The sequence below is a fragment of the Pteronotus mesoamericanus genome, unplaced genomic scaffold (assembly GCF_021234165.1).
Source record: "Pteronotus mesoamericanus isolate MK-2021 breed Mesoamerican mustached bat unplaced genomic scaffold, CSHL_Meso_final scaffold_54, whole genome shotgun sequence".
NCBI classification, from domain to species: domain Eukaryota; kingdom Metazoa; phylum Chordata; class Mammalia; order Chiroptera; family Mormoopidae; genus Pteronotus; species Pteronotus mesoamericanus.
In genome coordinates this window covers 28523934-28537135 of record NW_026555321.1, presented here as the reverse complement: position 1 = coordinate 28537135, position 13202 = coordinate 28523934, and the positions used below count along the sequence as shown (strand labels likewise).

General features: G+C 53.7%; 1 protein-coding gene across 3 annotated transcripts in view; it reads right to left on the bottom strand.

Annotated features, from left to right (window-relative positions):
- The window catches only part of SLC6A6 (solute carrier family 6 member 6), a 78047-nt gene that overhangs the window by 15536 nt on the left and 49309 nt on the right, over positions 1–13202 (bottom strand). For all 3 annotated transcript variants that reach the window (XM_054594871.1, XM_054594870.1, XM_054594872.1), the window contains 4 exons: positions 10648–10780; positions 4121–4255; positions 2912–3015; positions 2655–2779 (listed from right to left, as the gene is read on the bottom strand). In XM_054594871.1, coding sequence (XP_054450846.1) covers positions 2655–2779; positions 2912–3015; positions 4121–4255; positions 10648–10780 — 497 coding nt within the window. The remainder of the gene's footprint in view (positions 1–2654; positions 2780–2911; positions 3016–4120; positions 4256–10647; positions 10781–13202) is intronic.

The window sequence follows — 13202 nt, the reverse complement described above, 5'->3', positions numbered from 1 at the left end:
TCCAAAACTACACACAAACAAACAAAAAAGGTCAAGAAATGTGAAATAAAAAGGGCTGGAGGCAAGGTATTTAAAGCAGATATCGGAAGCAAATGAATGGTTTAAGAATGGGGGAAAAAAAAACTTTGAAATAAATTGGAGCCAGAAATCACATCACACGGCATTAAACACACACATAGTGGTCAAGGGCGAGTCATTTTATCATCCAGAGTCCACCCGACCTGGGGAAACCTGACCATGGCCGAGCTAGTTTTCTAGTCCTTGAGTGGCACCCATGAAGCGGTGAGAGAGGTGCTCGTGTTAACCCCAAAGCCCAAGTCAGACTAGGAAACCACGCTTCTACCTAGGCTGGGTCCCCAGGCTCCCAACATGTCCGCTCTGCGTGAGGAGCCAAGTCCAGCCGACTTTGAGACAGATGTAAAATGGGGCCCCCACGCCTCCAGGGCCTGTGAAGATTCTCAATGCACTCGTTTCTGTATTTCAGTTTTGCCTTTCTCAAGCGAGCCTCTGGGAGAGGGTAGGAGCACCTTTGTCTAAAAGCATATAGTGAACTCTAGAGAGAAGTCCATGGAAACGCGGCCGGCCGCTCCGAGCTCTCCACATGCCTCTGTTAGCAGAGAACGCGCCTCTCTACATTTCATTTGCACTCCATTCAGCTAAATAATGATCTTGTTGAAACGCACTTGACTCAATATGGTGCTTGTTAAAAGCTTATTAGAGAAATAATCACCCTTGATGTGTCGGCTGCTCAGACATCACCGTGGGGAATAACTGCCAAGGTCTTTGAGGTGGGCGGGAGGAAGAAAACAACTTAGGTTGACAATGTATACGTCCACATAAAAATACCTAGCTGTCCACAGAGAGCTGTCTTACACATGGATAAATATCTCCCACCACCAAGTTCACTCCGTGCTGCTGGCGATTCCCAATCCATCAGAATCGGTTTGCAAGCCCTTGACTGAAAAAAAGCCATCTGCGAAAGAGGAGTATATTGTCTCCCTTGACCACTCTGCCAACCCACAGGTGGGTGTGAATATTTCTGGGATTACTTTCTGTGTCCTCAGTCTCAGGCCTGTCTTTGGGGGCTTCTCAGGGGAGGAAAGCTACATCTGAAGGTCTGATTTCAAACCAGGGTCAGTAGAGAAATGCATGAGGCCGAAGCGTGGACCTGCCACGTTGTCTTGCACACAAGGAAGGAACTTGGCGCATCTTTGCAAGTGAGGAAGAAAGCAGAGCCCAGGGGCTCAGAGGAGTCAGGGGAGCCCAGACATATTCCCACATGAAAGGGCCAATGGTTGTCACATGTATCCAGGGTGGGGTGAGGAGGCAAGTGTGGGGACACCCTCATGTCAGAGGGGCCCTGTCCTGGAGACCCCCGCTCTGACACGGACCAGCCCAAGGCTCTTAGGCCATTGGTCTCATCTGCGAAGCAGACATCTGAATGCACAACACTGAGGTACACTGACCCCCAACTCTAGGGTCCTATGCGCAAGGGTGACACCTTGGCAGGGACTCCAGCTGTACCTGACCTTGGTCTGTGGTGGTCCCTGGAGTAAGAACCTTACATTATACTCTCCTTGGGGCTGCCGGCATCTCAGCTCAGGACCCCAACCTGCCTCCGAGAGGCCCCACAGGGGTCACGAGAAAATGGGAGGTTGGGCAGAGCAGAGTGAAGTGTGTAAAATAAAACTGCCAGCACCTGAAGGCCGCCTTCCAAGCGAATCGGGCAAGAATGGAAAAGGGCAGAGAAGCCAGAAAGATAGATTAAGAGGAGCCTAAGGTTCTCACTCCCATGTCTAAGCCACTGCAATTTTAAAGCTGCAAGTCCAGGACTCAGCACATCATAGCAAGTCCTAGAATTCAGGCACCTGAGATACTGTGGTTTTGAGAGGCTCTAGGATTCTAGCCACTGAAGACCTCATAATTCTCAGATTCTAGACCTATCCTGCTGGAGCTCCAGGATCAAGCCTAAGATCCCAGGCTTTGCAGAGTCTGTGATTCTAAGAGTCTTTCCTTTACTGCCTATGTCCGGGGGAGGAGCCCTCTGCTGATAGGGTCCACACCCCGAGAGGGTGACAGTGTCCCCACAACCCGCCCCCACTGTCACTGTCCCAGAGGGCGTCCTGCCACACCCAATGTCTCCTCCCACCCCGAGCCTACGGTGGTGCCTGACACAGAGTAGAGACTGAATCAATCAATAAACATCAGTGGAATGAATGAATGGGTTTGCTTAGAGGGAGCGCTGGGAGCAAAGTGCAAAATACAGAAACCAAAGCTGAGAAGGTGGTGATGGAATGCCGACTGGTGGCCGACATGGGCCTGAGTTAGGAAAGTGGTTTCTGTTTTGGAAACCAGCAGTTTGCTTGGGAAGGAGGGGGAAGGGGGAAAGACCACGCAAAAGTAGCTAAATGTTCCCCAACTTAACCAAACCCATGTTTCTGCCGCCCCTTGGGCCAAAATGCAATGAAAGTGTTTAAAATTTAGCTTTTGTACTCTTCAGTACTTGGGGGACATCTTGGTGGGGGGGGTCCATTTTGGAAACCAGGCTCGTCCCCCCCCCTCCAAAGCCCCTGGGGTCTGGCTTCATGCCTGCAGTACTTGTCTTACACACTAGGTGGCAGTGCCCACCACCACTGCCACCAATACCACCATACCTGACTCAGCCACATCAGCAATGTCCACCCCTTGCTCTTGTGCCATGAAGCCCAGGATGGAAAAAATTGCGAAGCCAGACACAAAACTGGTACCACTGTTCAGGCATCCCAGCAGCATACAGTCCCTAAGTTACACATATGTCAGGGAGCAAGTTAATTCACAACACAAGGAAGCCACGCTCCCTACTTCTTCTCTTTTTTCTTTAAACATCATCATCATTTCTAAGGTCCACCAGGCCCGCCGGCACATCACTTGCCTGTACGAGTTGTACTTGTACTTGTTGTAGCTCCCCAGTGAGGTCATGGCCCCCAGGCAGATGGCATAGGAGAAGAATATCTGGGTCCCAGCATCAATCCATACCTATGGGGAGGTTGGGGGGTGGGCGGCAAGGAGAGAGAGAAGGAGCTGTTAGAGCTGACCTCCTGGGTGGGGGGGCAGCGCGGGTCCCTTGCCACCTGGCCATTGAGGACTGCACCTCAAAATGTGCAGATTCTCAATTGCAGCTGGAGTGTCTGTGCTGAAATCCAAGCGCCTTTCAAGACAACACTGCGCTGCAAGGAATCCCAGAGGGTGAAGAAACTCCACAGTCACTCAGCATCAGAGTTAAGAGGCTGGGCTTTTAAAGTGGATGGATCTGAATTCCAACCATGGAGTCAACATGGGCAAGTAGATATGACTCCCGAAGCCTCTGTGGAATGGGCTCCCAGAGCTATTTTGCAGGTTCAAAGAATAAAGACTTAGCCCAGTGCTGGTGGCAGCCCAGTAAGTCAAGGCTGCTATCATCTCTGTAATCGTCCTTGTCTGGGGACCCTGAGCTGGAAAGGAGAAGAATCCCCTAATGGTTAATGCAGGCAAAGCTGCTCTCCAGAACCTTCACTAGGCAGGTCTCCTCATGGAAGCAGCCTTCCACACTGTCCTCTGATGCTACTTGCCAAGCCCTCTTTCACCCACCTCCTGCCCAGAGCGAGGAGAGAGTAGAGACCCAAAGCAGCAACCTGAAGGCTGAGGACCCTGGGGACAAAAAGATCCTTAAACAGGCCCATAAAATTTCCCAGGCTTTTCTCCAACCCCCTGTGGTCACGTGGCTGAGTGCCAAGAGGTGGACGTTCAGTACTGATCCTTCCACTTTCCAAGATCACCAACTCTGAATTCCATCCTTGGACAAGGAAGCCAGCAGCTCTCCCACCCCCACGATGCAGCCCTCTCAGCTGGTACAGGCAGCGGCCAGGTCCAAGGAGAGACTCGCTCAGAAAGACTTCTCCCTCTTCCCTGGCGCAGCGCCTGAAGTCGACTCTATAATTGGCCCGCCTCAGGAGTCCTTGGTGTGAAAAGATACACACACAGCTGGAAAAGTCCACAAGCGCTGCAAACGATACGCCGCTGCCCCGTGGAAAACTACTTAGGGGTGATGGCCCCCAAGAACCACGGCCCTGGGTAGGAGGGAGGACAGGCTGCCCTGCGGTACCTGTGGGTCCTCGAGGCGACTGATGTCAGGGTACAGATAGAATTTGATGCCTGCGCCTGCTCCGGGAAGCGTCAGTCCACGAACCAGCAGCACCAAGAGCATAGCAAACGGGAAAGTGGCCGTGAAGTAGACAACCTGCGAGGGACGAGAGGGGTTCAGGGAGGCCAATGGCATCACCTGCTGCTGCTAAATTAGAGCGTCTTTTCTGAGGCGGGGTTTCTGTGGCTAAGTCTGCTGTTTCACTTGCTGTGAGATCTTGGGCATGTTGCTTAACCTCTCTGGGCCACGATTGCCTCACCTGTATATGTATGAGGTAGGTTACAAGTACCTACTTCATAGATTCATTGAGATTCAATGAAAAAAATCCTATAAATATTTGTTAAATATTTATGCTTAGAAATACAGTGGTGGACAAAACAGAACACAAATCCCTGCCTTCATGGAACTACCATTCTGGATGTAGAGATGGAAAATGCAAAATAAGAAAGTAAACTACTGAGTGTGTATGAAAAAGGCTTAGCCCAATAGTTGGCACATGGCATGTAGCTAACATTACAACTATTAGTATGACTCATGGTTAAAATCAGATAAATGTGGGTTCAAATCCCAGCTCTCTCCCCTCACTGGCAGGGTGACCTTGGGCATCAGGTTTAACCTCTCAGGGCCTATTGCCTCTTGTGTAAAATGAAGACAGGAGAAATAGAAAGTCATCCTCAAAGAGGTGAGATGAGGATTCAAAAGGATGACGTTTCTAACATGATCAAGAGAGGCCTGACATTTAGGTGCTCAAGAAACGGAGCCTGTTGCTGACACTGTGATTTTGCAGGAAGCACAAGGGAACCTCTGGGGAGGAAATGAGGCCTCTAGAGGCCCCCACCCAGGACGGGGAAGGCCCTCCGCTTCCTTGGAACTATGGGAGGCCCACAGCCTTCCCTGGGTCATACAGCACATCTCAGGCAGGCCAGGGTCCATGCAAGGCGCGGACCAGAGATAACCCAGGCTGGCCTTTCCATCCCCAAGGGCCTGCCCTACTTTCTCTCCCTCTCCTGTCCTGAAAGCACTGGTCTCTGAACATCCCGTGGCCTCAGTCCTCAGGGGTGGATTTCCCCATCTTTTTCTTCCTAATGAGAAGATTCCAGTCAGGGTTTATGCCTGGAAGGAGCTCGAAGGTGTGTGGCTGAAGGGATGGAGAAATCCTGAGACTTCCAGCAGGGCACTGGCTGAGCGCGGACTCTGCAGGCAGAAGCCCACATCACGCTCCCCATGCCCACCTCAAATGGGTACACTGGCTGCCTGCTGAGCTGGGGGGATGTGGGGTACTGAGGCTCAGCAGGGCTCAGAGACTTGCCCCAGCCATCTGCAGAGTGCAGGATCTGCTCCCAGAGCCCCGAGGCTTGTTCACAGAGCTCCCGGCTTCCTCTGGGGGGCCCGTGAGCTAGAAACTAGGAGGAACCGCCACACAGCCAGTGCACAGACTTTACAGGTGAAGAGACTAAGGCTGAGGACGAGACACATGTGCCGTGGTGTTGGGGGGAGGAGGCAGTGCCAGGGTATCACAGAGCCCTGCTGGGGTCCTGGGAGGAAACAGACACCAGGGCGACAGGTCCCCTGGACCTCGCCTGGCTAGCACAGGACCAGGACCCCTCGGTGAGGCAGAATTCTCGGGCAGCCACCATCTCTTGGTGTGGAAACAACCAGAAATGGACTTTGGAAAAGGGCACAAAGGAAGCTCTCAGGGCCTTGCCTGACTCAGCTGCCCACTGTCAATCCCACCAACGAGCATTTACTGAGCGCTCATGGTGTGCCCAGCGCTATTCCAAGTGCGGTGACTTCTCTTCGCAGTCAGTCCTGCCCTCACTCTTTGAGGGAGGTTCTATTACTATCCCCGTGTGAAAGGCCAGGAACCTGAGGGCCAGAGAGAGTCCTTCGCTTGCCTACCTTACATAGGTCACACAGCACCTAAGTGGCAGAGTGGGACACGCCCCAGAGCCTGCCCCCAGATGGCAACACAAGCAGGAAAAAGGCCTTCACCACCTGGCAGTCTGGTCAATCCTCCCAAAGGCCAGAGGGAGGCTGGCGTCCCTGAGGGTGGGGGGCGGCTTACTGTGAGGCCTCGAGCAAGTGACTGCCTCTCTCGGGGCTCTACTTCCCCACCTGTGAAGTGGGGTGTGCTCAGGCCAGATGAGCTCTGAGGCTCCCTCCGGGGATGGGGTTGCGGGGAGTGGCCAAGAGTGTCAGCTTGGGGGTGCCCAGACTCAGGTTTGTGCCTGTTTCTGCCACTGCCCAGCGGGGCGGAGGGGACTATGTGTGCTTCCCTTGCTCACGCATGGAACACAGTGTGCCCTCCAAAAACCTCGGCAGGGACAAGTGCTCCCCTGATGATCCCATAGAGCAACTGGGCCCTGCCCTGCCTCCTGCACTCTCCCTGGACGCCCTTTCTCCTCTGGGCCTCAGTTTCCCCAGCCTCCCTATTTCCTTCTCCTGAGGCAGAGAACCCTCACTATTTCCCCAGGACACGAAGGCAGGCGTGGGGGGTGGGAGCAGGGCAGGAAGCCCCAGAAGGGGTGAAAGAAGAAAACCAGCAGGCTGCCCCTCCCTTCCTGCAGACAGGCCCCTGAGCAGTTCCCACCTCTGGGCCCCAGCGGCCACGCCTGGGGCTGTGGAACAATAGCTGCTGACAGCAGGCCATCCCCGGAGGGCGGCTGCTTCAAAGCAGCTGGGCTCCGCTGGGCCGGACGGAGGGACGGCCAAGCAGTGGCCAGAGAGCTTTGTGTCAGGGACACAGGACACCACCAGGGGAAGGGGGTGGCTTCCCTTGTTTTTCTGTATTTAATTTGTTTAACAAGCATTTATGTAGTGCTTACTGTGTGCCAGGCACCATGCTAAGAGCTTTACACGTGATAACTCATTTAATCCTCACAACGTGAAAAGGTGCCTGGGGTTACAGAGCTCACGGGTGGCAGAGGTGGAATTGGCTCTAGGTCAGCTGGGCCCAGGGTCCTGTGTCTTGTGTTTGTTGTTGTGTTCTTCCCCAAAGCCAGAACAGGACAGCATCACCTGGTCACAGCCTCACCCCCGCTGCCTCCTTGTAAAGCCACCCTTGTTTTGCAGAATTTACTGCTCCGAGGACAAGCCCCTGAGAGCTGTTCTCTCAACTTTTCCGTGACTCCTCCGGGATCCTTATGGGAGAGGCTGGTGCCAACTGCCGCCAGTGGGCCTCTGGCGGTGGCCCAGCAGGCCTTGCCACGGGACATGGTAGTTTTCCATTCTCTCTGGCAAACCTCTGTGGCTCCTCCAAGCCCTCGACCCAGATGCCCTATGGCCCAATTGCCCTGGAAACTTGCAAGGACAACTCTTCCTCATTCTCTAATGACAGTGGGGAGAGGGTGGCCTGCGAGGCAGGAGAGAGATGGGCTAGCGTCCAGCGACCTTGAGCTTCCTTTGAGGGGGAAGGCCTGGGCTGCAGGGGCCCGGTGTCGCTGCCCAGTGCCTAACAGGCCCTGAGGGTCCTCGCAGCAGCCCTGTGTATAGCGGGGAGGGAGTGGCATTGCTAAGTCATTTCACACATGGCGGAAATGAGGCTCAGAGAGGGAAAGGGATTTGCCCCTAGTTCTGCAGCTTGTCGGGGACAGAGCTGAGACCCAAACCTAGGACTGGCTCTGATTGCCACCACTGCTTTATGTCTAAGCTCTGGGTGGAACAGCTGCCCTGGAGGCCAGCGGTGGAGAGGCACAGCCCCAGAACACATGTGTGCTGTGTCCCTCCTTTGGGTCCACAGGACTATACTGCTGGTGTGAGGGTCTGGACTTCTGTCACCTCCCTGGACCGGGCTAGCTGTGAGCCTGGCCTGTGGCTAGAGCTAGAAGCCAAAGCTGGTGGTGGGCAGGCGGGCCGTGGAGCTTCAGCCTGATCGTGCTTTTGTCTTGGCTTCTTCGGGCTGGCGCAGACCCTGCTATTGTTCTGTGAACCACGCCTGCCCCTCTAGGAGCCTGGGGCTGCCAGAGGAGGAGGTTGTCTCTAGGGGCAGGCTAGGGGGATATTTGACAAGTCACGTCTTCAACTGGCCACAGTTGCAGCCTGGAACTATTTTTGCTTTGATTCTATTCTCCTGCCCCCTCCATTGTGTCTCAAATGTTGCCCCCTGTTCCTGGCAGACACTGGCCTCCTCCATCAGACTGGGGGCTCCTGAAGGGTGTGGGTCAGACACACCTCAGGGCCTTTGCACTAGCGGTCTGCTCCCTCTCCCAGGAATTTCTTTCTCCCCCAGGTGTCCACGTGGCTCCCCCCGTCACTTCTTCAGATCTTCGTTAAAGTCCCCTTCTCGACGAACCCTGCCTGGCCACACTATTTAACGTTGCGCCCAATACTCCCTGTTCTCTTTTGCACCATTATTCTTCCTCAGGTCTTGTCACCATCTTACTCTTCTAAAGGGTCGGGCATAAGTAGATTTGCTGTTGTTCATACAGAAAATACAATAATTAATAAATAATACACAAGAATAAACTCCGCATTTCGCGTACTCACAACTGTAAACCTACTTTTGCCCCACCCTGCATTTTACACATTCCCCTCGCTACAACTGATGAATCTGTCGGCTCTTGGACCACAAGGGCTTTTTCTGTTTTCTTGACTCCTGCATATCCCCAGGCCCCGTTTGTCCAACAAGACCTGGCAGATGCAGAGGCTCAACGCATATGGGAGCCTGAGTAAATGGTCGTGCCTCCAGCATTGCCCGGGGCCAGCGCTCTGCAGAGACTTCCTGACAGGCTCACCGCTGAGGGGAAACAGAGGCAGGGTGAGGCAGGGACTGGCGCTTACTGCACAGTCCATGCTAAACACTGTGCTAGGTGCTGGACATACCTGGTTTTAACCCTCTTTACCACCCACTTTCTGGATGAGGAAACTGAGGCTCAGGGTGAGGGAGCGACCTTGGACAAGTCACCTCACCTTTTGGGCTCAGTTCCCTTATTGTTGACAGAGAGGAGGTGAGGAAAGGGGATAACAGGTGGGTGAGCACCACCCAGCTGCAGGGATCACATGAGCTGGCCCCTCGCTGCCCGTCCCGGGGACGATGTTAGCTGGGCGTGCGGGGGCAGGTTTCTGAAGCCCGGCCTGCTTCCCTTCCACACTGGGTTTTAGGATCACAGACCGGGTGGTTCTGCCCTGAGAAAGAGGCAGAGGGCGCGGGAGGCGCGGGCCCCCACTCCAAAAGCAACCCTGTTCTGCCTCCGCAGCCACGGGGGCCCAGATCTCGCCCAGCTGGAACCTGTCCAGATCCACACCTTTGCCTACGGGGCTCTTCAGCCCTAGAGAACATGGTCCTTGAGTCCAAATTCTCCACACGACTCCTTTACTGCCCACCGCTGTACCTCAAACACTACTTTAACATACTTTTTGACTGGGGGGGGGGTGCTCTTTGATCTTAGAGATTTTCCCCCTGTCAAGATGCAACTGATGGGGAGAAGTGACAGATGGGCATGTAAATGCAGATCTAGCCAGGCCCCTAGCTGCTGGCTTCGTGCTTTGGGTCCAGGCTCACACTTCTGACCACAACAGACTCCTCCACACTGACTTTGTCTTTAGAGTGATATGATGCCAGTCAGTGTCTTGGTGAGCAGGTAACTGTTCAGCTGTGTTAACACAGAACATTTTTAGTTCCAGGCTACCATTTTCATTATTGCCAATATGTATCAGCGGATACCTGAAATCTTAATTATAAGCTAGTATTTTAATTATCCACTACCGCCTTTGTTAATAGCTTACATCCTAGTCATCATGTAACACATTAATCAGCAGCGAATTATTTCAGTTATGGCTAACATTATGGTTAACAACTAAACATCTTGGTTATGCATGAGGTACTTAATCACCAGTGAAAGTTTTCCTTAATAAGGAACGTCTTAGTTACTAGCTAAAATGTAAACGGTAAGACAATTTAGTTAATTTGACTTAGCAGCAAAAATCCAAGCCAATGCTTCTCAAACTTCGATGTAAATTTGGATTATCTTGGGCTCCCGTTCAAACAGATTCTGCGTTTGTAGGTCCAAGGCAGGCCCACACACAGGGTCTGCATGTCTAACAAGCTCCCAGTGGGTCCATGTTGTCCTGGAAGAGTTGCTAATTAACAGAATTGCAGAGAACCTCATTACCAGCTATCTTAGCAGTTACAACCTCAGCATTAGTTATCTGCTAACACCTGCCCTACAGCCAGCGCCTTGATGGGGGAACCAGCGGTGTGTGGGGGCTCATGCAGGCTGCAGAGAGAGCCGACTGTTCCATTTTCAGGAATTTTGCAAGCTGGTTGTTAAACCATCAATAACCTAAAATCAGACACGGTGGGAGTCTTTATGCGCTGAAGTTAGGAAACGCTACAGACTAGGGCTTTACTTGCTTTTCGAGGACTGGTTTATCAGCCCACACCCATCCTAGGTCAGGGCCAGTGCCGGGCAGGGAGGCCTGCAGGGCCGGAGGGGCTCTCTGGCGAGGGCCAGTCTCCATGGCAGGGGAGGGGCAGAAGGGCAACTCACTTTCCCTGTGGACTTGACGCCCTTCCAGATGCAGAAGAAGCAGACCAACCAGACGAAAAGAAGGCAGAGAGCAAGGTCCCACTTCAGTGAGCCGGGGCTGTTGATTCCAGAAGACAAGCTCAGCACGTTGTGCCTGGAAGCAAACAGAGCCGCGAGTCAGTCGGGCCAAGTTCTGGGCAGGCTGGGGTTCAAATCCTAGATCATGTGCTGCATTTGCACTGGGCACCTGTCCTCTCCAGACCCGGGAATTGCCCGCTGGTCTTGGGAAATAGTTAACACCCTTGTCACAGAGTTGTTGAGGAAGTCAACCAGGGGATGAATTCAGACTCCTAAGTCAGGTGAACCTGGGGTCAACCCAGCCTGGCCTTGGGCTAGTTAAATACACCCCTAAGCCTCAGTTTCCTCATCTGTAAAATGAGTACCGTGTCACTGCTTCTCAGAAGACCTGGCTCCACCATGCAATCGCCGACTTTGCGCGAGCCACCCAATCTCCCAGACCGCGGACTCCTCTATAAGACGGGAATAGCTACCGTCCCCTAACCTGCCGTAGCATGCCTCTTTTGGTTTACTCATCTCTGTTTCTTATCTGGATCTCTCACTAAAATGTAAGCCTCAAGGGGGGCAGAGTATTCTACCTGTGGCTGTAGAACACACACCCACTTCCTCACATGGATTGTTAAGAGAAAACCCACCCGAAGTACTAACTACCAAGCCAGGGGCCGCAGCCAGCCACGGAGAAACCTAGCAGCTCTTACTGTTGTGATGCCAAGAGGTCTGGGGCAGCTCCAGCACCTAAGCAGTGCTGGCTCCCTCCTTCCCTTCCAGAGCTGTGAAGGCCTCGAAAGGCTGCAGGTAGGCCGTTCGAAGGACAATCTGCACGGTGTAGCCACCCACCCTGCCCAGCAGCACACGGCCCAGCCTGGATCTTTGCAGTCAAGAACCTTGCTGACGCGTACAAGCACCTGCACAGACACACTCCTAAGAGGCAGATGCCACTGAAGCTGGGGTAGGGCAGCACAGGTGCTGATGGCTGAGAAGACCCTGCAACCTGGTGCCCAGAAACGGCCACACTGTCCCAGAGCTCTGACTGCTGCAGCACTGACCAAGGGCAGCCACACTGAGCAAAGGGACGTTGGCCCTGCCTACCAGTTCCCTGAAGTCACCTGCCCACCAGATCTCCAGGCCACAACCCATGGGGGACAGAGCGCTCATGCTCCACTGGCAGGTGCTAGGTTCCTTCTAATGAAAGTCAGCTCCCTATTTGAAACAGGGGAGACATACAGTGACTTTGGGCCTCAGGTTCCTCATCTGTAAAACATAAGCAGCTCCTGCCCAGGGTGCTGCTGGGAAACCCTCCCAGCCCATCGCTAGCTCTCAACCAGCGGCGGGATGATCCCCTTGGTCAGGACTCTGGGACATGTTTTCAGTATTCCTCCCTCCCCCATTTCCCCAGAGAAGGTTCAACATGAGGACCTTGAATAAACCCAAAAGCACCCCTCAACTGGCATTCAAGCCAGGCCTTTCTTTGCTCTGTTCCACACCTAGCACAGCACGTGGCACAGAGTAGGGCCTAAATAAATACATGTTGAGGGAATGAAAGGACTTAACTGGGGTGAATGGAAAGTTTGCATGTCACTTGGGACCAATCCATGAAATATTTCCACTAACAAACCTTAAGAAGAGGCAGCTTTCCTTCGTCCCTTCCTTGCCGGTCATCCCACCTTTGATGGGCTCCCCACTGTCACCAAGGACAGTGTGTGCTCATCCTAACACCAAGGTCCTTTCAATTTATCTCCTCTGACCCAAGGACTAGAGGTTATTTGCCCCCTTTCACCGACGGGGAAAACCTGGCTTGGAGGGGCCAACGGCCCACAAACACACAGACAGCAGGGGGCAGAACTGCCACTATACCCAGGCCTGCCTGACTCCAAAAGCCAGCGCTCTCTGGACTTCACCTGACTGCCCCTCTGACTCACAGAGAACATAGAGCCCAAACTTTAAAAAGAATCTCTCTAGTCCCCGCTACGGGCTGGGATCACCTAGGACCTTGGAGCCGGGGAACATGGATGTCCCCACATAAGGCAGGGCCGGCGGCCAACTGCATCCCGCTTGGGGCTCTGCCAAGCATGTGAGTCTGGCGGCTGCAGCAGCTTTAAAACAAAAAGCCTTCCCTGTGCAGCCTCCAGAGCTCGGTGCCTTCAATGAAGGCCCAGGGCATGCTGGGCAGTGGCCCAAGGCTTGCTTGTGAATGGGCAGTGTCAGGGCGAGCGCTCTTTCCCACCTCCACACCGCTGCTCCCTCGCCAACGCCAAGCACACCACCCTCACGCTTCCGGAGGAACCTTCCTTTAGCTCCACAGGTGACCAACCATGGAGTCCCTGGCTGTCCTCTCACGCCGGGTGTCACCTTGGGATGCCAAGTCTCGCCTATCTGTAGAGTCCCTCCCTGCTCTTTCACACTGGATGTCACTTTTGGTGACAAGTCTGGCTTGCCTACCATCCCAAGGAAAAGAACCCCACAGACAGGCACACAGTAGGTGCTCAGCTAATGCTGAG